Source organism: Pipistrellus kuhlii, unplaced genomic scaffold (genome assembly GCF_014108245.1).
Source record: "Pipistrellus kuhlii isolate mPipKuh1 unplaced genomic scaffold, mPipKuh1.p scaffold_m20_p_2, whole genome shotgun sequence".
Taxonomy (NCBI): Eukaryota; Metazoa; Chordata; class Mammalia; order Chiroptera; family Vespertilionidae; genus Pipistrellus; species Pipistrellus kuhlii.
The window spans coordinates 25,704,231-25,728,302 of NW_023425515.1; the positions used below are offsets into that span (position 1 = coordinate 25,704,231).

The 24,072-nt window shown below is 46.3% G+C and overlaps 1 protein-coding gene across 6 annotated transcripts in view; it reads right to left on the minus strand.

Annotated features, from left to right (window-relative positions):
- Positions 1-20,418, minus strand: part of MECOM (MDS1 and EVI1 complex locus) — a 571,831-nt gene extending 551,413 nt beyond the window's left edge. For 4 of the 6 annotated variants that reach the window (XM_036445331.2, XM_036445329.2, XM_036445330.2 and 1 more), the window contains exon 1: positions 20,062-20,416. In XM_036445331.2, the coding sequence (XP_036301224.1) occupies positions 20,062-20,098 (37 nt within the window). In that variant the 5' untranslated portion in view covers positions 20,099-20,416. Of the gene's footprint in view, positions 1-20,061 lie in introns of all 6 variants that reach the window. The other 2 variants (XM_036445332.2, XM_036445340.2) reach the window with 2 other exon arrangements.
- Between the last annotated feature and the right edge of the window lie 3,654 nt (positions 20,419-24,072).

Below are 24,072 nucleotides of genomic sequence, written 5' to 3' on the forward strand. Positions count from 1 at the left end.
CCAAAATCATTCACCAAATGGAAGCTCCATAAACACTGACGGAGGGCATCGTGAAGGTGGCTACGGGACTTCCTGGGGGGAATCGCTTCGTAAATTACATAAATGTCTAGCCATTATGCTGTACACCTGAAACGGGTATAAAATAATATTGAATGTCAACGGTAATTGAGAAATAAAAAAATAAAAAGGATATGTTCTAAGGGTGGGGTAACAAGCTGCCTCAGTTTGCTCAGAACTGAAAGGCTTTTTGGGGGTGAGTGACTTCCAGGACTAAAACCGGGACAGTCCCAGGGTAAACCAGGGGGGTTGGTACCTTATTCAGCAGCAACTACACAATGCATTTCAAAGACAAATAATTTTTTTAAAGAATGCAAAATATTTCATTTATATTTTAGGCTAATCGCATGTTGAGATAATATTTGGGATATATTAGGTTAATAAAATGATTAAACTTAACAAACAAAAAAAAAAAGAAATGAGGGCATGCTCCACCAGTGTGGCTCAGTGGTTTAGTATCAACCCATGAACCAGGAGGTCACTGTTTGATTCCCAGTCAGGGCATGTACCCAGTTTGCAGGCTCAATCTCCAATGTGGGGCGTACAGAGGCAACTGATCAATGATTCTCTCTCTCATCGTTGAGGTTTCTATCTCTCTCTCTCCCTCTCCCTTCCTCTCTGAAATCAAATTAAAAAATAAAAAATAAACTGAGGGCACCATGCAACTCTGGCCTGGCCTAAGGCCTTTGCCTACAGTGGGTACTGAGCACTGGCCCTATCTTTAGAGGACACAGCGTCCTATTTGATCCCGATAGCATGTAAAGAGCCCTATAGAAAATACAATATTTACAACAGTGAGAATGAGTCATTTCTGCATAGTGAAAAAGATGCCCCTCGACGAGAGATGCTCCATTCCCATAAATAAGTTCCAGAACATCCTTGACAGCAATGACTGCAGGCAGTCTGGTAGCTAAGAAATCTTTCCCCAGTTCTGCCCCTCTCATATGGGTGGCCTGGAAAAAGTTACCTTCCTTATTTCAAGCCTCAGCTGCAGAAAAGAATCATTCCATTTTCTCTAGCTGACCATATAGCTTGCTGCAAATTCCCGCTTGCTCTGCAGCTTACAATGCTCTTAAAATACACAGATTATCTCAAATATGTGTGATTCTATAACTCCAGTCCTGAAGCTAAAAAAAATTATACTCTGGATTCCTGGCATTTTATATTTTATGTTCGTTTTACATCGGCATTATAATCAAAGTAAATATTCAAAAGCTCATAGGAAAACATGGCTTTCGTCTTCTTGTAAACAATTGAATCCCCTTACTGTTTTACTAATTGTTTCAAAGAAAAATTCTGAAAATTATAAAATGCAAGTGATCATTTTGAAAGAAAAAACAACAACAAAGGAGCAATTAGATTAATCACCATTGAAATAAGCTGCAGAATCCAAATGAAATTCCTCAGAGGATTTGTGCAACATGGTTAATAATTGTGAAACATACAACTTAAGCTGAAACTGAAGGGGGTGGGGGCTTCAAGTGTCCAAAGATATACACAACCTCACATTTTACAAAATACAAACTCTGTGCCTCTTTACTGATTCAATTTCTGCCTTTCAGTAAAGCCATTCTCCTTCACCATCAATGCACATACACGTCTGTGTCCTTTCACATGGTGTGTGTGTGGGTGTTCGTCCCACAGAGCTCAACGAAACCTCTAGAACCACTGGGCACATTGAGCAAGTGCAGTCAGGTGCAACTAAACATCCAACATGGAACACGTTTATTTAATGAACCTTCGTGTGTATGGAAGTCAGAGACTGATGGCATTAGAACCAGCCAAGCATAAGGGTCATTGGCATTCAACATCCAAACTTCCTAAAATAAGCACAGCCCAACCTGAAAACCTACTCTTCTGCTTTTCAACATTTTCTGGGTAGCAACATATTTTTTTTACAATCCGTTTTCTGTTTTCCCCACATGCTTTCTCTAAAATTTCCAGCACTCCCTGTACATGGGAAAGTTGACAGAGAATTTGTGTCTGGGATTCTAAAATTAAGAGGCAAAAGCAACAAGAAAATACTGAAATGCCCTCTCACCAAACAGCTACTGATTCTGTGTTTGGTTAGGGAGTGTTTGGTATAGTTTTTTTTTTTTTTAATGTATTATTATTGATTTCAGAGAGGAAGGGAAAGGGAGTGAGAGATAGAAACATCAATGAAGAGAATCATTGATCAGCTGCCTCCTACACCCATCACCCTGGGGATCGAACCCGTAACCCAGGCATGTGCCCTGACCAGGAATTGAACTGTGACCTCATGGTTCATAGGTCAACACTCAAATACTGAGCTACGTCAGCTGGACTGGAGTAGTTTTTTAATCTGAAAAAATAAATTATTGGCTCCTTAAAAATGGCCCCAGGACAAAAATGTCAAAAAAGATGACAGAGCTCCTGGACTCTCCAAAGATCATCCACTCTCTGATGAAGTCTCCCCAACAATGACCTTCCACACTGAAAATCTCTCACCTGTTACTGCTACAAAGGCCAGAAATCACAGACGGAAAACAAGTTCATGGAACTAAGTGCTAACAAAACATTTCCAACTTCCAACCATGTAATGTAAAAACTAAAAAAAGAGTCTTATATTCAGATGTATATAGCCCTGAAATCACCTCCAAAGGTGGCATTTGGAGCCACCTTGCTATCCCTGCTGTCTTTCTGATTCTCTAACTCAAATGACATCCTTCTTCCCAGTTTCTTATCTCCAGGACTCCTTGCTCCCCACTGCCTGAGACCTTCCTCCTCACTCCACCCCACCTCACCCACAGAGATTCTTACTTAATTGGTTTGGGGCAGAGCCCAAACATTGAATGATATATTTAAACTCTCCAAGTGATACTCTGCAGCCATATGTGAGTCTCTGTATCCACTCTTGTCCACTGCCCTCTGTCCAAAAATAAGCAAACATAAAAAGGAGCAGATCTGAGAATCATTAGCCCTCCCTTATTTGAATCCCACAGATTATTTAATTGTGCAACTAGCCAAAAACTTGGTTGCAAGGCCCAGGTGACTTAGATATCAAAACAAAGTTGAGAAGGGGCAAACAGGACTCCATTTCGGATGTTATGTAGGGAGGAAAGATTCGGAAAGTTGTGGCCCGCTTTCCTCGCCTTAACAATATGCAGGCGACCTCGGACAAGTTCATGGTCATGGTGCATTGTTTAGAAAATCAGATTGGAATCCAGCACCATCCCCGGGTAAGCTGGAAGGTATAAGTAGCTTGTGATGTCAGGCAATGAAGTAATAAAGTCTCTGCTAAGCCATTCATTCAACAAAGATGTGCCGAGCTCTCTAAATAAAACTAAAAATCATCCAGTACTAGAAAACCATCCTGCAGATAACTCGGGGAAGAAAATGAAAGACAAAGAGAAGGCCAGCCCACATCATAAAGAGAAAATTGCCCGTTAAAGCTGCAGCAAAATCCTTCTTCTCTAAGAGCTGTATGAAATCATTTACTTGAATTAAGATTACCTGCATCCAAAACCATCTTACCTTTTATGAGTTCTGGAATACTCAGGCAATGTAATGTCCCACTTTTACTGCTGGATGAAAAAAAAAAAAAAAAAAAAAAAAAGTAGGCAGTGGAGTGTTCAGACGGAATGCTTGGGCTTTAGAGTAAAGCAGATTCAGGCTGGATCCCAGCTCTGCCCTTGGAACTGAGAGGCCTGGGGAAAATAGCTAACATCACCAGTGACCTCATCTCTAAAAATACGTATAATAATAACCCCCACCTCACAGAGGTGTGAGAACTAAACTCAAAAATGCATGAACACGAAATAACCTTGATTAGCACTATTACTTATGGTTGTTATATGTTATCTCCATCTTACAGATGAAGAAACTGAGGCACAGAGGATCAGTTGCTTGTACCTGGCCACACCGCTAGGGAGCAGCAGCGCCTAGTCTTCCACCTAAATAACGTGGCTCTAGATTACACTCTTAACCGCTCCCTACCATTTTTAATATTCTATAATTTCTAGAACTTTTAGTAGTACATCAAATTTACACAGCTCTTTACAGCTTGTAAAAGGGTGCACATATGTCATCTTATTTTAATAATACGAGTCTGGAGGAAAGTGTTTATTGTTCATATCTTATGCTTGAGGACGTTTTGTTCAGGGGGTTAGTAGCCTGCCCGAGGACACCACCAGGTTGATAAGTAGCAAAGTTGGGACTCAAACTTTGAACCAAACTTTCCATGCAGCAGTATCCATCAGAAAACATGCACATGGCATCAGACATATACTGCATTTTTGAGATTATCACCCCTAATGGGCAGGAGTATGTGGAGAATAAGAGCCTATCATAGATAGAGGGCTTAAATCACTGCAAAGAGCATTTTCCAAAACTTATTAGTGATTGTCCAGTCTACGTAATGAGTTCTCACGATGTGATCAAGCAAATCACACCAGGAATGGTGGAAGGAAGCAAATGGTGGCATTCCACACACCCTGGAAGCCGTCTATGAGTCCCGGCCAATGCCACAGACTCACTTGGATGGTTTCCTGAGGCACAGCTCATTCTATTAGGTATCAGAATATTTTCTTTTCTTGAGGGTAAAAACCTTGGTGATGGAGATTACTGCCACTCAAGGGCAGGAAGAGAGATCTGATATACAGATCATGAGGCCCTCGCATAATGTTTTTTACCTTGACATTTCCCATCTTCTTCAGATCCACCTACCCGGTGTTTTTAGGTCAAATAAATGCAGATGCGACGTTGCTTTGTGGGTCAAACCACATCTGCGCTGGTGTTTTAATACGGTAACATGATCAACAGTGTGCCGAAAGCACTAGCATCTCCTACAGTTAGGCAAATGGGGAGTTTGTTCTCGTGTTTCAGACTGTACCTAGCAGTAATGATGTCGAATGCACTGATTTCTGTGCCAAGCCTAGTGGCTGGAACATTGGCTTAGACACATATGCATAGCACAGCAAGATGGTTGGCAAAGAGAATTGGAAGAGAGGGCCGTGCTTTTTATTCTTATTTCTGTTTTACAAATAACAAAATCACATGCCAGCCAGAGATGCAAGCCCATGGACAGCACTTCCTCCTGCTGGATAAAAACTGTGCCTAAAAGCAAGATGTGGCTTTTGAAACCGCGGTGACTTCAGTTTGGGCATTTCGATCAGAGCTACAAGTGAGAAGGAGTTGGAGGAAACTCTTTGAGACCCTCCAGGGGGGAAAAAAGAACTTTTCCTTGAACTGTGATGGCAAAGGTTAGGTTGCTCTACTGCACTAGGGATAAAATACACTGCAACTGGTTTCCACGGGAAGAGTAATTTGCCCACCCACAAACCCAAGGCTACGGGGCATACACCTCAAGTGCATCCTGCATCTTGGCCAGTCATTGCGATCGGCATTTCTCTAACCACAGACAAATATAATGGTGGGACCTTTCAGGAAACATTGAGTTGTCCATCCAATATATAAATTCTCTTCACACTACACATTTGAAGGCACAAAAAAAAAATAAATAAATCTAGAAATGAGCCTTAAAAGGCATTAAACCTCAAATGTTAACCCTCAAATTTTTCTGAGCTTAGAGGGATATAGGTCAAATAAATGCTTGCAAGAATAGATGTGAAAGGAAGGCATCTTCTTGGTCACGTCCTTCTGTCCAGATCAGAGTGATTGCACAGTAGACCTGTTACCCTCGCTCTTGCACTTACCCCATTGTACTGAAACCCTCTGCTCACGTGTCTGTCTCTCCCAATAGACTATCAGTTCCTCAAGGGCAGGAAACATTTTGTTTGTCTTTCTGTACTCAGTGCCCAACACAGTGCTTGGTTTAGGCTGTTGAATATATATTCAATAAATATTGAATAACTGGACTGAGTTATGGGTCCGGAAACCTAATATTCATCTCTGATGCTGCCAATAACCTAGTGTTTACAGATCAAACACAAAACTTCCATCTTTAAAGGAAGATACACAAACGCCTCTGTGCTGGCTCCCAGGTTGTGGAGTCAGCTAGCTAAGTGCCCATGTGGTATCTATAAATGGATTCAACACGTAAAAATCAAATACAATATCTGCCCACTTTTTTTGCTTCTGCCCTAGGTTAAAGAATGGTACAAGTTCACTATACTTGTTATGACCTAAGTTTCAATGCACCATACTTCAAACCCTTAATAACTGTTCTCCTCATTTCGCCCTCTGCTCAAATGTCGCCTTCTCAAAGAGGTCTTCTCTGACCACCCTTCTAAAAGGAGGCCCCTGTGTGCTCTCTAGCAAGTTGCCCTGCTTAATCTTCTTCATCAACATCTGGATGTGACTATGTACATTTATTTCCCACAAAATGGAAGCCCCCTGTAGGCAGGGGCCTTACTTGTGTGTGTGTTACCGCCTTTTCTTCACCTAGAATTGTAGCCACTAGATAAATAGCTGTTGAATGAATGAGTCTATAAGTAGTCACCAAATAAGTATTTATAAAGGGCTTGGTTTTATTTTCAAGCATCTTGAATGAAAACCATATCAGCATTAGCACACATTTAGTGAGGCAGGCAATGACCTCCACCTCTGACATTAAGAGAAATGAAGTATGGCATTATTTTCAGATGAAAGACCCCAAACACTTGGAATGGCACTGCAGCTCATTGGCTGTGTGTCTTCACAATGGTAACAAGCTATTTGAAGAAGCGTCAGGCACAGGGTTTGGTATTCCAAGTTCACAAAACCACTCTGCAGGTACTGGCAGCCAGCAACGGGCACCTGGGGAGCTTCGTCTCCTTTAATAAATCATTGTCAGGCATATACGGGTGTCAGTCAAATGCAGGCGCTCAATGTTTTTAGGAAAGTGAGTGCTTCTAGGATTTTGTTCATCATTCCTTATATATATACTAGGCACTCAATAACTATTTGTTGACTCGATTTGATTGATTTCATTTAAAATATACTTTGAAAATGTTAACAAGAGCAATGCTCCATGGAACAATCATTATGCATCCACACGCACACACACACAAATATGGATTTGGAACAAATGCTATACTCTAAGGAGTCAAAATCACAAAGTAAATTAATTCTTTAAAAGACTTATGTGTTTAAATTTTTAATTCCTTGGATAGTACTTTTTTTTTAATCCAATCTAAAATGCCTAGTGTTTTTAATCTAATATAATCCAGTGAGCTTTAATAAGCAAAGTTGTTCCCACTGGAACCAAAACCCAGCTACTCTATTTTTGTGACCTTCTGTGTAAAGGAATGGGCTGCATTAATTTTTTTCTGAATTTTTTATAGTTAATCAACAACATTATTGCCAAAGAAAACCACTTTTCAGAAGTTTTTCTATCCTGGTTTATAACTTATAATCAAAAACTGGAATTTTTGCATCTGATGGGCTTTAGCATGTAACATTATACTGTCATATTTTTTTGATGCTATAGTTAAAAAGTACAAGATAGTTTCCATTATAAAAATTTTCCCATAGCCTGGTTACCCAGGGAAAAACATTTTCCTATAAAGATGGTATTTCCAATTCATAGGTTAGAAATTACTGTGGGTAATTTCTTCAAAAATAAAAACATCAGAAATGTTAGATTGGTTCAGGAAATCGTCTGCATTTATCTAGTCACATCAGTTATTTTAAGGTGTATATAGAGGATTGAGGAGTGTGATGAGAAGGTACCATGCAAACAAATCACAATTAAAAAACAAACTGGAAACTTGAATCCCTGACAACTTCCTTCTCCTGATCCAGTTAGAGCTATATGGATTGATTTCAGCGACTGCCTGTTCTGAGCAGCAGGAGAAAATGAAAATGGGGCATAAATTCGAAGGCCAGAACAATCCCGTAAGCTTGAAAGACCACAGATACATCACAGTGGATCTTACACAGATGTACCTAAGCTCTGGATTTCAACCCTTGGTCTTCCAGAAGGGAAGATGCTTGGAAATCTGATCTGTCCTGACAGGGTGAGGCAACCCTCTATGACCTTCCAAGCCCTGCTGTGCCGCTGCTCAGAGGCCAGCACACTTCACCCTGAACTATGAGCTTCCTTTAATTGTACACTTCACTTTCATTTTCCTTTAGCGTCCTGGTTTGGGGAATTTCTCCGTCTGTTCTGTTCTGAAAACTGGAAAGGACCCAAATGTCATGATTAGGGGATGCTTCAATAAGATGTGTTTTCCAAACAATGGAAAACTTATTGCCCGTTTAAAAAAAAAAAATGGGTAAGATTGTTTTGTACTGACTGGGGTAGGACTAGTCTGAGGTATATTCTTAATTTTTTTAAAAAGAAAATAGCAAATAGTTGAGAAGCGATATAAAGCTATACATATGTCTGTGCTAATAGATGCATGGGGCCTGGCCTGTGTGGCTCAATGGTTGAGCATCAACCCACAAACCAGGAGCTCACAGCTAGAGTCCTGGACAGGGCCCATGCCCAGGTTGCAGGCTAGTGCAGTAGCAGCCAATCAACGATTCTCTCTCATCATTAATATTTCTATCTCTCTCTCCCTTTCCATCTCTGAAATCAATAAAAATATGTTTTTAAATAATAGGTGCATAGGGGAAATCTGCAGGACTTTAATTAAACGATGAATAGTGATCATCTGCAGGCAGTGTGCGACAAAAGAAAGAGAATGGACTGCAAAGAACTTTTGTTTTCCATGCGATAATTCTTGCAGTCTTTAAATTGTTAGAACAAGTGTGTAGACATTTTGTAATGAGAAGAAAAAAAATCATGTTTCTAAGATAATGAGAAAGACTGATAAAGACTATAAGACAGTATATAAATAATATATGAGAGTGAATCAAGGCTGAACGCACGTGTGAATGCCTATAATATCAATGCTGGAATTCAGCCCAGGAACCACTGAAACTTCATGAAAATGTTTATGTATACTTGCATTTCTTGGACAGGGGGTCCCTATTTTTCAACAGATTCTTGCAGGTGTCTGAGACCCAAAAGAAGGTCACAAACCAAGAGAGTTATTCCATCCTCCCATTCATTTTTGTTACTGTTTTGTCATGAAACATTTTATTACTTCTTAATTTCATAGTACCTGCCAAAGGCAAAGTCTATAATCAACACCAAAGTATAAAAGCTGTGGTTGTTTGCCGCCATTTAAATAGGTTCTCAGTGCCTTAAGAGCAGGATAAAAGGTCCCCCCAGGCTGGTCGTCATGGGGGAAGAAAACTCTTAATGGGCAATGAAGCCATTCAGGGCTTTAGAATAGTTGTCCAAGGCACAAATATTTTGTGTTTTCTCCAAAATGGTAAGAAACTTATGAAATAGGTGAGGTGGGCTAGAGTGGGGGTTATGGAGTAAGAAATGGGGTGTGGGGATATGAGGGGAGGAAGAAGTCATAGTTGCATTTGAGTTAGGATGTCCCCGTTATGTAAGTAGAGTTCATTTAATCAATGAAACAAGATTCAATGCAGCATCATTATCTAACAGCCTTAAATTGTTTAAAATAGCCTTTCATTATCATGTACATTAAAACATACAGCAAAATTATTGTGGCTATGATATATTAATATGGCCTAACATGGGCTTAAAATTTATGTAAATATTGGCTTCTCATGACTTTTGTGAAGCTGACTAATCCCAAACTCCTAGGAATTGCATGAGTGCACCAACTGTTCCACCGTCTCTACCTCAACTCCACCGATAGTCTGCAGAATCAGGTCCCAGTTTCATACACCTTAAGATCAAGTGTAGATCAATAACAATTTATAATTTAAGGGAGAAGCCATGGATTATATTTGTACTGGCAAAATGAGGAACATTACTGGTGAAATTAGGAATAATACTCTACTTCCCAAATGTGCTTCCCCGGTGGTTTATCACTATCAAAATAGGCCAGTTGTGGATTTCGTATGCAATGAAAGTGTCAGGTATCTCAGAGTTCTCGTGCTGACATTACCTAACATCACAGGTTTTACAGGCAGAGAAATTGAAAGGGTCCAGGTAATCCACCTAAGCCCATCGGTAACCACCACCACCTAATTGTACTGGTATCTGCCATATGCAAAGCATAGAATCAGGCACTATATAAAACTGGGCTCTCCGGGAGTTTTACAGTTTAGCAGCTAAAAAAATTAGATAGACAGGCAGATAGATAGATAGATAGATAGATAGATAGATAGATATTCAAGGAACTTACAATAAAATCAAAAATGATGGTAGGTAAAAATTATTCCACGCTATTGAAATGAAAAGACAAAGAAACCATGACTCCAGGAGTAATGAGGATGAACCCCATGAAAAAGGAATGGTTTCAACTACATCTTAAAGGAGTTAGATGTTGATGGTCAAAGTACAGGATGGGTATATCTACAGACTATGACAATATTGTGGCCAAAAGTTGAAAGACAGAAACAAAATAATGGGCATGCATTCAACTCTTACTATATTTAAGACACTAGTTTATCAAATGCTCACATAAAGTATCTTTAGTCTATTAGTAAGAAAACTGAGACACAGAAAGATTAAGTGGCTTGTATTCCTTTCACCCAGCTAGTAATTGGTGGAGCCAGGATTCAAACCCAAGCAAATTCAACTCATAACCTGGGCTCAGAATCACCACTTTTCTAATTCAAGAGTAGGAGGCCCTCAAAGACCAAGCTAAGGAATTTGGGCTTCAACATCAGGTATAAAAATTGCAAGCTGTTTGATAACCCATTGATAACCCTTATAAGCATGGCTCATCACTGCTCTAAATCTCCATAAGCATTGAATGATCTGATGATTTTTCCAACAATGTTAAGCAACAGTAACAAGTATTTATTGACCAGTTCCTTGACTATAGCACTGATTTAGATGTTACAAAGCTCTGATTTTAAACTTTATTGGAAGTGTGCACTGTATTGGTATTCCATCACCATACCCTGCCTTTTTAATCCTCAGGACTTATTCACCTACCATTTCTGCTAGAAATAAAACTCAGGATAGCAAACAGAACAATGTAGGTTTATATTCAAATGTTCCCTGAACATATATAACCCTGTTGCAAGGAAAGTCATTTTTGTCAATTAATGGATTTATCCCTTAAAAACTGCTTCCTCCATCTTAGATTTATGTCTTAAAAATCAGTTAAGTTCTTCAGTTACAGATGTACAGGACACGACATACCCTAGGGAGTAGAGACGGACTCTCCCTCTGTTATACCCACAGTAGCCAAACGACTTCTTCTCCCACTGTGGAAAACCACAGAAAACTGTCTCCTAATGATTTACTGCCCAACCCCCCAGCCCACAAATCAAAGAATGGGGTTGAATAACAAATAAGAAAGAATGGTGTCCAGTGGCTATGTGACGGGGGAGGGAGTGTTTCAGTTTATTTTCTTAAACCAATTAATGATGAAGCGGCATGGAAGGAAAGAAAGACAAAACATGGCCGTGAAAGACTTTTTTTTCCAGCTAAATGGCCAGCTATCAGATTCTGTAATAAGTACTTCCACCTATCAAAACACACACACACACATGCACACGCACACACAAACTTTGAGGTAGAGGAGGAAGATATAGATCTTAAAAATACAAGGTAATATCCAGGAAGGCTTGTGGCTATCATAAAATGTTGGGACTTTAAAGGACGCTTGGATATCATCTAATCTAGACAGTTCAAACCCAGGGTCCACGAACTATACATGACAGACAGAGGTGTTCGGTTAGGCCTGCAGAATGTTGTGTGTTGTCATTGTTGTCTTTTAAATTGCATCAACATTTTAAAGTAGAAAAAATGCACAGAACAATCCAGATAAAAAGTGGAAGACCCAGCAGTCCTGGCCCCTCTTGCCCAAATGGTAAGAAGCAGCTGTGACTTTTAGAGAAGTCTTGAACTCACAGACTGCCAATCCCCACTACTCCATCTTGTTCTGGAATACAAAGGCTGGATGACAAAATTTTAAATAAAAATAAGAGTTTAGCCCAGCCAGTGTGACTCAGTGGTTGAGCATGGACCCGTGAACCAGGATGTCACTGTTAGATTCCGGGTCAGGTCAGATGCCCAGGTTGTGGGCTCGATCCCAGTAGGGGGCATATAGGAGGCACCAGTCAATGATTCTCTCTCATCACTGGTGTTTCTCTCCCTCTCTCTCTCTCTCTCTCTCCCTCTCTCTCTCTCTCTCTCTCTCTCTCTCTCTCTCTCTCTCTCTCTCTCTCTCCATTCCTTTCTCTGAAATCAATAAAAACAGTTTTTTAAAAGATTTTTTAAGAAAAATAAGAGTTTAGTGCTTATACCCACCTTGCCTAATCATACATTGTACCTGCCAGTTCCTGTAAGCTTTTGAGTTTATAAGCTCTACTCCAGTTCAATTCCCTCTTTTAGAGAAAAGCAACTCAGCCAGGGTAATGAAGTGACTTACAAAACTCATTCCATTAAAAGTAAAATTCCCATACACAATGGATCATGATCTAATGGCAACTAGAGAGTATGCACGACTAACCTCAGGTTGTGTGCCTACAGTGTCAAAATCTGTGGAGCAAAGTTGAAATCTCATATACACACACACACACACACACATACATACATACATACAGTGCCCACTCACCCCAAGATTCTCAAGTTTGCAGAACAAATGTATTGCCTAGTTTGGCTTGGTATAGACTGTTTTTATGAGCCCAAATTTTAGATATGGCTTCCCTTTATCTTGAGGGCATGATTCATTAAGAAGACATGCAAAATGCCTACTCTATGCATGCAAATACTTCTAAAAATGAACTGGGTAAAAACAATACAGGAAGAATAATAATGTCTAAAAGATTTCTCTACAGAAAAACTAACTGATCAGAAGATAAGTAACTAAAATGTATTGGGGGTTCACTTGTGTCTGAAATACTTTGCATACATTTGCCCTGTTTAACCCTCAGAGCAGACCAAGAACAGTGGTATGTACAAGGGCTTGCATAAATGCCATAACCTGAACAACCCCAGCATACAAAATTAATTCCTTTAGGCTTGTTCTTGAACAGGTTAAGAGTTTAGGTTCTATAGTTAGTGACCCCTAAGCAGGTGTCTGCTAAGGGAATTAGTAAAATCTCTTTTCCAAATCAAATCTCTCCTTTATCATTGTTATAAACGTTGGTAGTCAAGGATTTGGCTAATATACAAGCCAAAAAAAAAGAAGTTTGCTAATGAATAAGAATAATAATTAAAATCAAAATAAGAAGTAATTCAAGAATGAAAGCTTTTGAAGAGCAAGGAATTTGATTAAAAATTCAATTGCTTTTTTTCTATAATGAAACAGTTTTTTAACCACAAAACAGCTTTTATAATAATGCAGAAGAGTATGGTTCCAAGTAAAACACTCCCCCATTTTAATCATGGCTATTATTTTTGAAAATGAAAATGGCTGAGGTCATTGTAATCTATTTTAGGGTTTGCATGGGTTGGTGGTATTTTTTTTTCTTCTTGGCTTTGAGCTCTCCGCATTACCAGCTAAACATTATGGGTTTTGCTATGTACCCTTTCAAATCCCATTCTTTTTAATAATGTTGTACTTTATACACATAAATTAGAGTGAATTCCACTTTCTTTCCTAACAACTCCAGATGGGGTCCACACTTTCAAGAGGACTAGAACTGGCCTTTTAAAAAAAAATTGTGTGTACTTCTTAGAACAAGTATGTTCCTATCTGCATTAAAATGCCGTGGATGTTCAAATGCTGAGAGATTAGTAAAAACAGGATTCATGTGGTCCTTTTCAAAACCAAACTGAAATATGAGAATAACATCTGTGTAGCTACCCCTTCCAACTTACAAAGACAGGCACAGATAAAGAAAAAAAAAATGCCCGAAACAAAACTCAATCTGGACAGAAGGCTCCATGTGCCAATACCTATGGACTGGGGGAGTCTATAGCTATCCCTTTAAGACACATCAGTGAAGCTCTCTGTCCCCTGTAGGACATAGCAGGCAAAACTGTCACATGACCTAAGACACCGCAGTTACACAATCAGGCCTCCCTTTAGATGTGATTAATATTTCACTGGCTTTCTGAATTTAGCTTGGTTTTTATTATAACTCGCTCTCCCATCACACAGACCAGCCCAAGATCCCTCTAAATAGCACCAACTCAGTCGCAAAAGAGAGTGTTTTTGCAAAGCACACAGATTTTAAAGGTTTGCCTGCTAAAATGCTTTAAGCTCTGTTTGTTTGTTTATTTATTTTTTTTAAATCAACTTGCAAGGCCAATGTAATAAGATGCTGTAGCTTTTATGAAAAGGTGAAATAATTTTAAACACAGACACACAATGAGTTTATTTATTTAGAAACTTGTTAAAGAGAGTCTGGGAATTCAAATATTCAATGTTGACATTGTACAGAACTGGCCAGGAGCCAGAACTCAGTCTCCAGAGGGACCCATTGGACAAGGAATTCAGGCCTTTCTCTCCTCCCACTTGAGCTAAATAGGTAGAGGCCATTAGTTATACCCACAGCAATATCTGAACCGCACTCAAATAAGCTGCCCTAGCCAGGGCACTTCAAAGGAGGGCAAGTGTGTTTAGCTTTTTAGTGCTGAACTAGAGCAATATGTCACACTTTTGAAAGAGTTTTGTAAACAGTTTCTTCCTTATGTAGAAACAACTCTGAAGTTTCTTGTATGGCATGTAAGCAAAGGTAATTAACAAGGATTATAACTTTTTTCATTTACCGAGGGGGGAAAATAATACCAATCTGTGTGCGAGCCTGGGGTCTCAGAGAAGCACAGGGTGTGGTGTCTCTTCCTTGCTCCCTCTCTTGTTTTCTGTGCCATTTATCTCTTTGTATCCTCTTCCTCACACTTGTTCTCAAGACACAGCCAATTTCCTTGAGAATTCCCTGGTAAATTCCGAAGGCCAGAAGAGTGGGAAGGGGGGGCGGGGGGCGGTGGTGAAGGATCTAATTTTAGAAAGAAGACCGTAGCAAATGGCGTGGGGAGGGAACTAATGGCTCATACAAGGCAGTCCAGCGGAAAAGAAAAGCAGACCCCACAGACCTTTTTAGAAAGCGCCTAGAACAGGCGGCTTCAAGCCGAGGATGGGTTCACCGCCACCCTGGGAAAATGTGCCTGACATCCTCCTAGTGTAGCTGTCTCTCCATCTCCTCCCCAGCCTCTCACCCCTTGCCAAACAAGACTATTGGTGGGGGGGGGGGGGGAGAGGAGGGCTGTCCTGCTGGGGACAGTGAAGCCATGAGGTGTGCCCACCCTCCTCCCTTGAGTGGGTTTCTGAACCCTGGATGTGTGAGTGTGTGTGAGTGTGTATCTGTGTGTGTACACCATCCATGCAAACCGCTCCGAGGGAAGCAGCTTGCCAGGCACGCAGCACCTCTGAGAGTGGAGAGGGAGGAAGAGTTCTGGCCCCAGCTTGGGAGCCAGGAGCTGGGCAGCTGGAGGACGCTCTGCCTCCCTAGGCACCGGCCCCCCACCCACCCCAGTTCTACCGCCACCCCCCACCAGGACCCACTTCCTTGGAACCAAGCGGCTTTGAGATGAGGGCGGGGAGGGTGTGCCCAGCTCTTGGGGACAGGGCTCTGCCAGGCACCAAGTACCTGGGGAACAGAGTAAGAGCCCTTGGCCAGGAGGTGACAAGTCACGTTTCTCCACTTCAGGGGCCGGCTTCCAGCAGTGACAAGAGGAGGGGGCGCGGGGACAGCGGGCCTGAGCGGGGCAAGCACTCTCTTGCCCTCCTTGCCCTCTCCTTGCCCCGGGACAAGGGAGCCAGGTGTCCCCAGCTGTGGCCTTCCCGCATCAGGCCACATCTGCAGCCTCCTCTGCAGCCTCGGATTACCTGGCCCCAACTTGCCAAACTGAAATAAAATAAATTCCAAACGACAGATGTTTAAAGGGAAACTGCTGATAGAGTTACCACCTTCGACTCTTACCAAGAGGAGGAGGAAGCAAAGCAAAAAATGCCGTGGGATGGCGTGTTCAGTTCTATTTGATAAGCGACCGACGTGTTGAATGTGGTCGGCAGAGGAGGCCCAGGTGGTGGGGAGCGGCCTCTGCTCAGAAAGCCCGAGAGCCGAGCTATCCCTCCCCCGCCCCCCCAAAGGCCCATCTCTAAGACGCTGCAGCCCCCACAAATAGAAACCTGGAAAAAGGAGCTTTTCTTTCCACCCTGCCTGCCTCTGCTGCTAACGAACCATCCCCTTCCACAGGGCTGAGGATGAGGGGGAATGGAAAGCGTTATTAACCTTCCCTTACACGCAGGTTTTTTTTTTCTTTTTTTGGCGAAACCTAGAAATGCTGCAGAAAGACTGCACGCCCAGTGCCAAAGGCAATAAAGAAGCCCTAAGCCACGGTAATGGTCAGGTGATGGCAAGGCAGCCGCCTGCCTTCCTCGAAGGGGCCGCTGCCTCGTCAGGCCAGGGTTTCTCCTCCTCAAAAGCAGGATGGAGTGAGCAGCTAAGATGGGTTTTTTAACAAAGCTCTGTGTTCTCAGCAGCAGGGCTGGCTTTCGGTTGTTTGGTTGTTGTTTGTTTTGTCTTGTTCTGAATGAGAGGGAACCTACGTAGATAGGCATTGCAGGCTGGAAGTTGGGTGAGCGTTTCCTTTTCTTCTCTTAGGTATGGGACTGCTCAAACAGCCGTCATCTACCTTACCTACCTCACAAACCTCTTTTTAAACAGAGATCAAGTGTACACGTAACAAGTGCCCCTGTCACCTTCTGCGCCTTTACGAGACTTCTGAGGTGCTGGTAGCTCAGGGAGATGGCGTTCCTGGCTGTAATTGAAACCCTGCGGGTATCCCTTTAGGGAAATGGGGTGGGGGTTCTTCCTTCACTGTTTGGAGCTCTGGACAAGCTAGGCAGACCCAGCCTCGCTTCTCTCCCATCATCAGGAGAAACACAGATGCAACTGGCGTTTCTAGCCCGGGTGCCACCCTCACTGTCCAAGAAAACGCCGGGAGACGCCCGGAACTGCCATCCTGGGCTTGGCTCTTATTTTCCTTTTCTTGCAGATGAGAATGAAAGCCCAGGGCTTGAGGCACTACACGTGTCCATCTTCTTGCTTTTCCCTTCTTTTATTTTATTTTTTTATTAAACGGCTTATTCCTCCCCAACGATTGCAACGAATTTACAGGTTTAAACTATTGTGTTTTTTAAAGGCCATATAAAAAATGGGAAAACGGGTTGTGTATTCATTCTGGGTCCCTGGGCTAGGTCCATGGGATCCTGGACAGGACTTGGCCCACCAAGGAAACTCACCAAAGACAAAAAGAATAACAAGCAATGGAGAAAAAACTGTTTCTGGGTGATTCGCTTCCACTGCAATGTTCATTTCCCCTCCACAACGAGCGTGGTGGGTTTGCTTTTTAAAGTGTGCTGGTCACCCAGCCTCTTCCTACCCGGGAAAGAGAAAGAAACGGTGCAGACAGAGCGGCAGAGTTTTCCTAGGGTTGCACGGCAGGGGTCACCACCATGTGCTCGGAGACACACGCATGATGCGGGGGAGGGAAGTGACTAGCGCTTCGTAACACACCAAAATTAAAAAAAAAATTGCATCGTTTTAATATGGTTTCCTTTATTGCCCAGATTGGGACCGAGTTGCATAAAGCAGCGCTTCTGTCTGCGAAAGGCAGCTGTGGCGACAACAGCTGGAACCTGGAGCTTAGCAAGAAAAGTTTGTCCAGTTCCCAGCTAATTCGCAGAAAGCGGCATCGGCAGCCGCATCCTTAGAGGCCCTCAGACACACAATAAACGGCCCTGCCTCCCCCTGGATGGATGACAACTATTCCCCAGACCGGATTAGAGGCTTGTTTTCCTGATGTTGCGTTGGGCTGTGCGTGCGGGGATATTTTTTTTAATAGGACAGCATACAGCCTGGCGATTAGAACGGTTGGGGGGGAAAAGTTGCTCAAAAAATTCGAAGGATTTTGCGTTCTGCTTTCACTTCAGCGGATACCCGGCATGAGGCAGGCGCGCGAAGCCTTGGGCTTTCATTTCACAACTCACACTTGGTTGGAACAGACTCTCCCCCCTCCCCGCCCGCCCCTCTCCTCCCGCATTATCCCTCCCCCCAAAATCACACACACACACACACACACACACACACACACACACACACACACATTTCTAACCTTTAGTCGCAACGGAAGTCCCCAGGCCTGCAAGCAAGCCTATGTACATTTACCCCTGCTCCCATGAAAAAAATAAAGACATCGGCCTCGTGTAAAAGCAAACAGGAAAAGCAGGGGCGGCACCGGCGCGCTCGGACACGGTCGCAGCTCAGTGGAAGGAACAATATCCCAAAGAGAGAGAAACACATGGGCTGCTGGCCCGCACCGCCTCGTGTTTTAGGTCGATCCCTGCGACCAGGGCGGAAGGGACGGCTCTGGGGAGTGAGGGGATGCTTGGGTGAGGACTGGATGGAGCACCGGACCGGCGCCCGCGGTGACAGCATCTCCCCGGGCGGGACCGCGCGCTCGCACCGCCGCGGACACCCCGCCGGCCGCGCCGGAGCCGGAGCCCGAGGCTTCCTTTCGCGCGGCTGCCGCGGGGGCGCCGGAGGCTGCCGGGTTTGGGGACTTGCTTGGTTTTAATATGCAAGGGACGGGGGGGAAGGGGGGAGGGAGAGACGAGGGGTTTCCCTGGGGAGACGCATCCCACCCTCTCCCCACCTCTGCTCTTCCTAGGCTACAGGCGGAACAATTAGAGTTCTGTTTCCTGCGAGTGGGAAAGCCAACGGCGGCCTGTCCTCTCCCGAGGCTGCTCCGAGCCCCACGTGCCGACACCGCTCGGAGGAGCGCTTGGGGCCGCTCCGGATCGCTCCGGGTCTTGGAACCGCCAGGTCCCCTTATAGGCTTAGACTCGAGGTAGAAACATTAAAACAAGCCCCGTCTCGACGCCTACAGTCCCGGCTGACGCTCGTGCCATAAGAGACGGCGTGGGCTCCTCGGGCAAAGCCAGACAAAGTCACCCAACACTTTTGCCAGAAGCGTGGGAGGGGGGATGGGGTCCCACCGCCCCCGCTCGGAACCCGGTGACCCTCGCCCCGCACGCCCCAGGCCGCTCCACGCCGGGCAGGCAGGGGGCGCCGGGGAGGGCGGGAGAGCCGAGAGCCCGGCTGCCTCCAGGAGCGCGGGAGGCTCCTCCGCGCCCCCCCAGGCCCCGGCAGCCCGCCCCCTGGGGGTCACTCGGCGCCCCGCCAGCGCGGAGCTCCGGGGCCGCGGAGCGCGCGCCCTCTCGGCCCCCTTCTCCCCGGCGGCCGCCCCGCTGGCCCCGCGCCCTCCGCTCCCCGCTCCCCGCGCGCCCGCGGGGCCTCTCCTCCTCCCCACCTGCCCGCGGCTCCGCTTGGCGGAGCGGGTACCGCTCCTCCGCCCGGGCGCCCACACACACCCCGCGACCGCAGCCCCCTCCCCCGGCTCCCCCGCTCCCCACCCCGTCCTCCCGCCGCGCCGCCGAGCACAGCACCGCCGAGCGCACAGCGCCCACTACCGCAGCCGCGCAACTTCCCGCGGCCGCCGCGCAACTTTTCCCAACTCCGCCGCCGCCGCCCGGCTTCCCCGGAGCCCGCCACCCACCCACACCCCAGACACAGACCCAGGACCAAAAAATGCTCCCTTCCCTACTCCCCCCATCTCCACACACACACACACACCCCGCGCTCCCCCTCCCACACCCGGGACTAGCTGGTTGGCCAGAGGCAACTCTCCTCCGCCTGGGGGAAGGGGAGGGGGAGACTCGCTCATCTCTTCTCCCTCCACCCCTTCCCGCTCGCTCTCGCGCACTCTCCTCCCTCCCACCCCGGTCTCGGCGGCCCCCACCCCCACCCCCACCCCGGGGTTGCCACAGCTGGTCCGTGCGCGGGCCGGAGGGCTGCCGGGCTCCTCTGGCGCCCAAACCAGGAGCGCGGGCGCGGGCGGGCGGGCGGCGGGCGCGGAGGCCGGGCCGGCAGGTTGCTGAGGCTGCGCCGCGCCCGCCTCCTCCTCCGCCCGGGGCCCCGGAGCGAGCGGGCGGGCGGGCGGGCGGGCGGGCGGCAGCCCCGCTCTCACGCCCGGAGTGCTGGAGACAGATATGCAAGATGGCAGAGGAGGGGGAAAAGCCAATAGAAAAGGGATATTGCACCTACTTGTGGCCAGTTTCCTTGCCCTGCCTTTGGATCTCATGCTGCGCCCAGTCCTGCAGCCGCTGGTGTGTGGTTGGGGTTTTTTTTTTCTTGGATCTTTTCCTTCTTTTGCTCTCCCTCTCCCTCCCTCTCCTCTCTCACTCTCTCTCTCTCTCACACACACACATACACACACTCTCTCTCTCTCTCTCTTACACACACACACACACACACACACACACTCGGTCTTTCCCTCTTTCACTCTCTCCCTCCCTCTCTCCCTTCCTCTCAATCCACACTCGCTATCTCTCCTGCATTGTCAGTTTGGACACCTTCGCACATGCGCGCTAGACGCCCCTCCAACATCTCAGCGCCGCCAAAAAAAGTTTGGAGCGATTTATCACTTTGATTTGGAGATCTTGTCAGATGGCAATCGCCGAGGAGGCGGGGAAAGGGAGCCGCGGGGAGGGCGGCGGGGGGCGGGGAGCGAGCGCGGGGAGTCGGAGGGGAGCAGACACTTCGCCCCTGCAACCCTCCCTCTCCCTCCCCACCACCACCACCACCGCCACCCCCAAGAAAGGAATGAAAAGACTCGGGCAGAGTATTGATTTCGCGTTGGGAATGACCGATAATCCTCAATCATGATTATTCCTGTTTTTTCCCACCATAAATTGCGGGATATTTTCTATACGGTCCATACCCAGAAGGCGGGGTGGTGGAGGAGGAGGACTTTTTGAATCTTTCCTATGCTAAGGAGCTCGCAGGACTTGGGCTCTCGAAGAACAACGATCCGGGAGAAAGTGCGATTCATCCTGAACTTCGGGAAATCAGATGCTGCCGCCGCCGCTCCCGCTACCGGAGCTATTGCGGCTTCTGCTTTCAGAGTGGAACACAGAATAAATAACTGTTTCTTCTCGATTTGGGGTATAATGGCAATGCTGGTCGTCACCCTCAGACCATTTTTAGTGGCCTATTTCCCCACCAAGTAGTAATTTTCGCCTTTGAATCCCGGGTCCGGGCAGGCTCCGGGCATTTGATAGCCAAGACCTCCTGCCTTCCCGAGGTCGGCGGTCACCTTCCGGCCTCCCTCGCCGCTGCCCCCGCGCCCCGCGCTGCAGCTCAGCCTGCCTGCCATTTTCACTCATTCGCTTTAAACCCACGACCTCCGGGGTCGTGAGAAGAAGGAGGTGGGAAAATCTATCTCCCACCCTAAAATGTATACATTGTTGAAATTTGCTTTTATGACAGGATTTGCCAAGAAAGTGGGTAGCAGAAATGTTCAAGGTAGACTCCATTCCAGCTACGTATAGATTTTTTTTCTCTTGGTACAGCCTCCTTGCTTTAAACAGTTTTGTTCGGTGCCTTCCATGAGCTATTTATGTCCCCCATTAATATCTGTTGCAAATCCAGCCAGACACCGTAAAAGAAAATTACAATCTTTTCTGTCTCTGTACTACAACAATACATCCTTGGTGTTCACGTTAAAGAAACGGGAAAAGAAAAGGGGGGAAAAACAGGTCCTGGTCGTGAGACTGGCAAAGTCAGGGGAGGGGAAGGGGAGATCATTGAGAATGCCCAGTTGTACCTGTTTGTTATTTATTGTCAAAACTAGCACTGGGGTTATACATGAGCAAACAGCAAGGTTCCATCCCAAAGGGCATCCATCCATAGCTCACAGATAACTTTCTTCAAGAAAACCAAAATTCAAATGGGGTGCCAGAGCGAAGAGGAGCCCACCATTTCTCTTTCTCCAGAGCTGTGTAAGATACAGGTCCCTGGAGAACCAAGGGACAGGTCCCAAGGGACACAGAGTGATATTGGAATTTGAATTCGAGGAAGGGAAGAGGAAAGAATGGCACAAAGCAGGAGTGAAACAGCTTCCAAGGGAGACATCTCTGGTGTCCACAGATGGGCACAGGAGAGCTGTCATTTTTTTCTGCACTAAAGAGGCATTTGGGGTTCCCACACACACACCTCCAGCCCTCCTACAGTCTCTGTCCCCCTGTGCTTACAGGTACATCGTGGGTGCAGCAGCACCAGCCACTCGAACATTCTGCGCATGTGCTGACCCCTCTCAGTTTAGATCAGGAGTATCTTCCCTCTGACCAGTGAGTGTCCTTAGGGAAAAAGGAGAAATTGGGGGGGGTGAGGGGGGAAGAGGATGAGATCCGAAGAAAGGAAGGATAATCTCTAGGGAGAGAAGCACACTTAAGCGAATTAAGTTTCTACAAGTTGGTAGAAACTGCTTCTGGGCAGCGGAAGGGACTCTCTTGGGACCCTCACCTAGGCCAGCGGACAGAGGGGTCGGGCGGGAGGAGCAGGCCCCTCCCCGCTGTCAGACCCTGGAGGGCCTTGGCTCCCAGGAGAGGAGGTGGAGTCCACTTAGAAACCGAAGCGTGCCCTGGACCGGAGGAGAATCTGGCCCGGACATTACATTTCACTTTCTCACCTGGGGAGCTTTAAAAATAAAACATTAAAAAAGAAGGCACTGCCAACCTCCCCCTGGCCACTGCTTTCATCTCATCCCCCCCCCCCCCCCCCCGGGAGTCTTTATCTAGGTTCCCCTTGCAGAAAAGGGGTCAAGAAGAGGAGATCCTGGGCATTTTCTAGGAAACGAAGGTGCCATGGAACCAAACCCAAGATTCAATATAGAGCCCACATGCGAAGCTGCAGTAGTTGCTTCTGCTGAGGAATTATAAACCACGTGACAGGCCAGGCGTGGGGTGGGGTGGGGGCTAAGAAAGGGCCCGGGTGGGCTGTGAAAGGCTAAAGCGAAGTACCTCTGCGTCCCCACATGGAAAAATCCCCGAATTTTAAACTTTTCTGGAGGGCAGGGAAGTTAGGCTGGGGTGCAGGGAGTGGGGTGCAGCCGGTGCACCCTCCTCGCCCGCCCAGGATCCTGAAGCCCCTGGCGTGGCGGTCACCTCGGGTCTTTTGCCTGGTCTGTGCGAGAGAGTTTCCGGACCAGAGTGAATCCAGCCTCTTCTCCCTGAAATAATAAACACCAACTTCTCCGAGCCCTCGGGCCAAGCCATTGTGAGAAGACAAGGCATTCTTCTTCTTGTTAAATAAAATATTCGCCCTCCGATCACTCTTATTTCCAAACCGAAAAGCTGGGTTTCTTTTCCTTCTCCTCTCTCTCTCTCTCTCTCTCTCTCTCTCTCTCTCTCTCTCTCTCTCTCTCTCTCTCTCTCTCTCTCTCTCGTTCTCTTTCTTTATCCTTTGCTTTCTCCCCTAAGCGAGGGTTAATACAAGAGCTCAGTTGCTAGTTCAAGTGTGTTTAACCTGATGGAGCAAATGCCCGGCAGCTGTGGACCGAGCTCGCCTCTGCAGCGCGGCGGCCCCCGCGTGCCAACCCCGGCGGGTCCCCACTCTCCCAGGTGCCTGGACCCCGTCAGTTCCACCTGTCCCCGGTCTCAGCCGTGAGACCCAAGCAGGTGACTTTCCCTTCAGCTGGCCCCTGGGGTTTCCGACAGCCAGCCAGCCAGCCTCCGACGACCAGGCGTCTAAGCTGTCGCCGGCCCAAGAGAACAAGAGGCCTCCAACAAGTCTGGCTGAGCAGCCCGCCCCCCACGGCCCGCCTTCCCCTCTCCTCCCGAAATTCGTTTCCTGGAGGGGCAGCAGCCGGGGTCCTAGCATCTAATTGCCTTTCCTTCCACGGAAGCGGGCACCCGGGAAGCACTGCCCCTTAGAAAGTGGGTGAGCGTAGGGGCTGGGTGGATTTTGCTTGTTTTATGACTGTCATTTTTTCCCCCCTTGCTTTCTGGTTTTTGTGAAGGGATTGTTATCGTTGGGCAAGAGCAGGGAGATGGAGGTGGGAGCTGGAAGGGAGATGAGTCTTTGAAGATGAGAAGAGTACACGTTCACCCCTTCCCCAACTGCGTGTCTGGAACGAAGGCTGCCAGCGACAGAGAACCGACTTCTCGGGAAGGTTTGCACGCAACAGGAAATTTCCCTTTCCTTGTATTATAATTGGACCAACCCCACAGTGTCTTTGGAAGAAAGTTTGAATTCTTTGATGGAGGTATTTCTCGG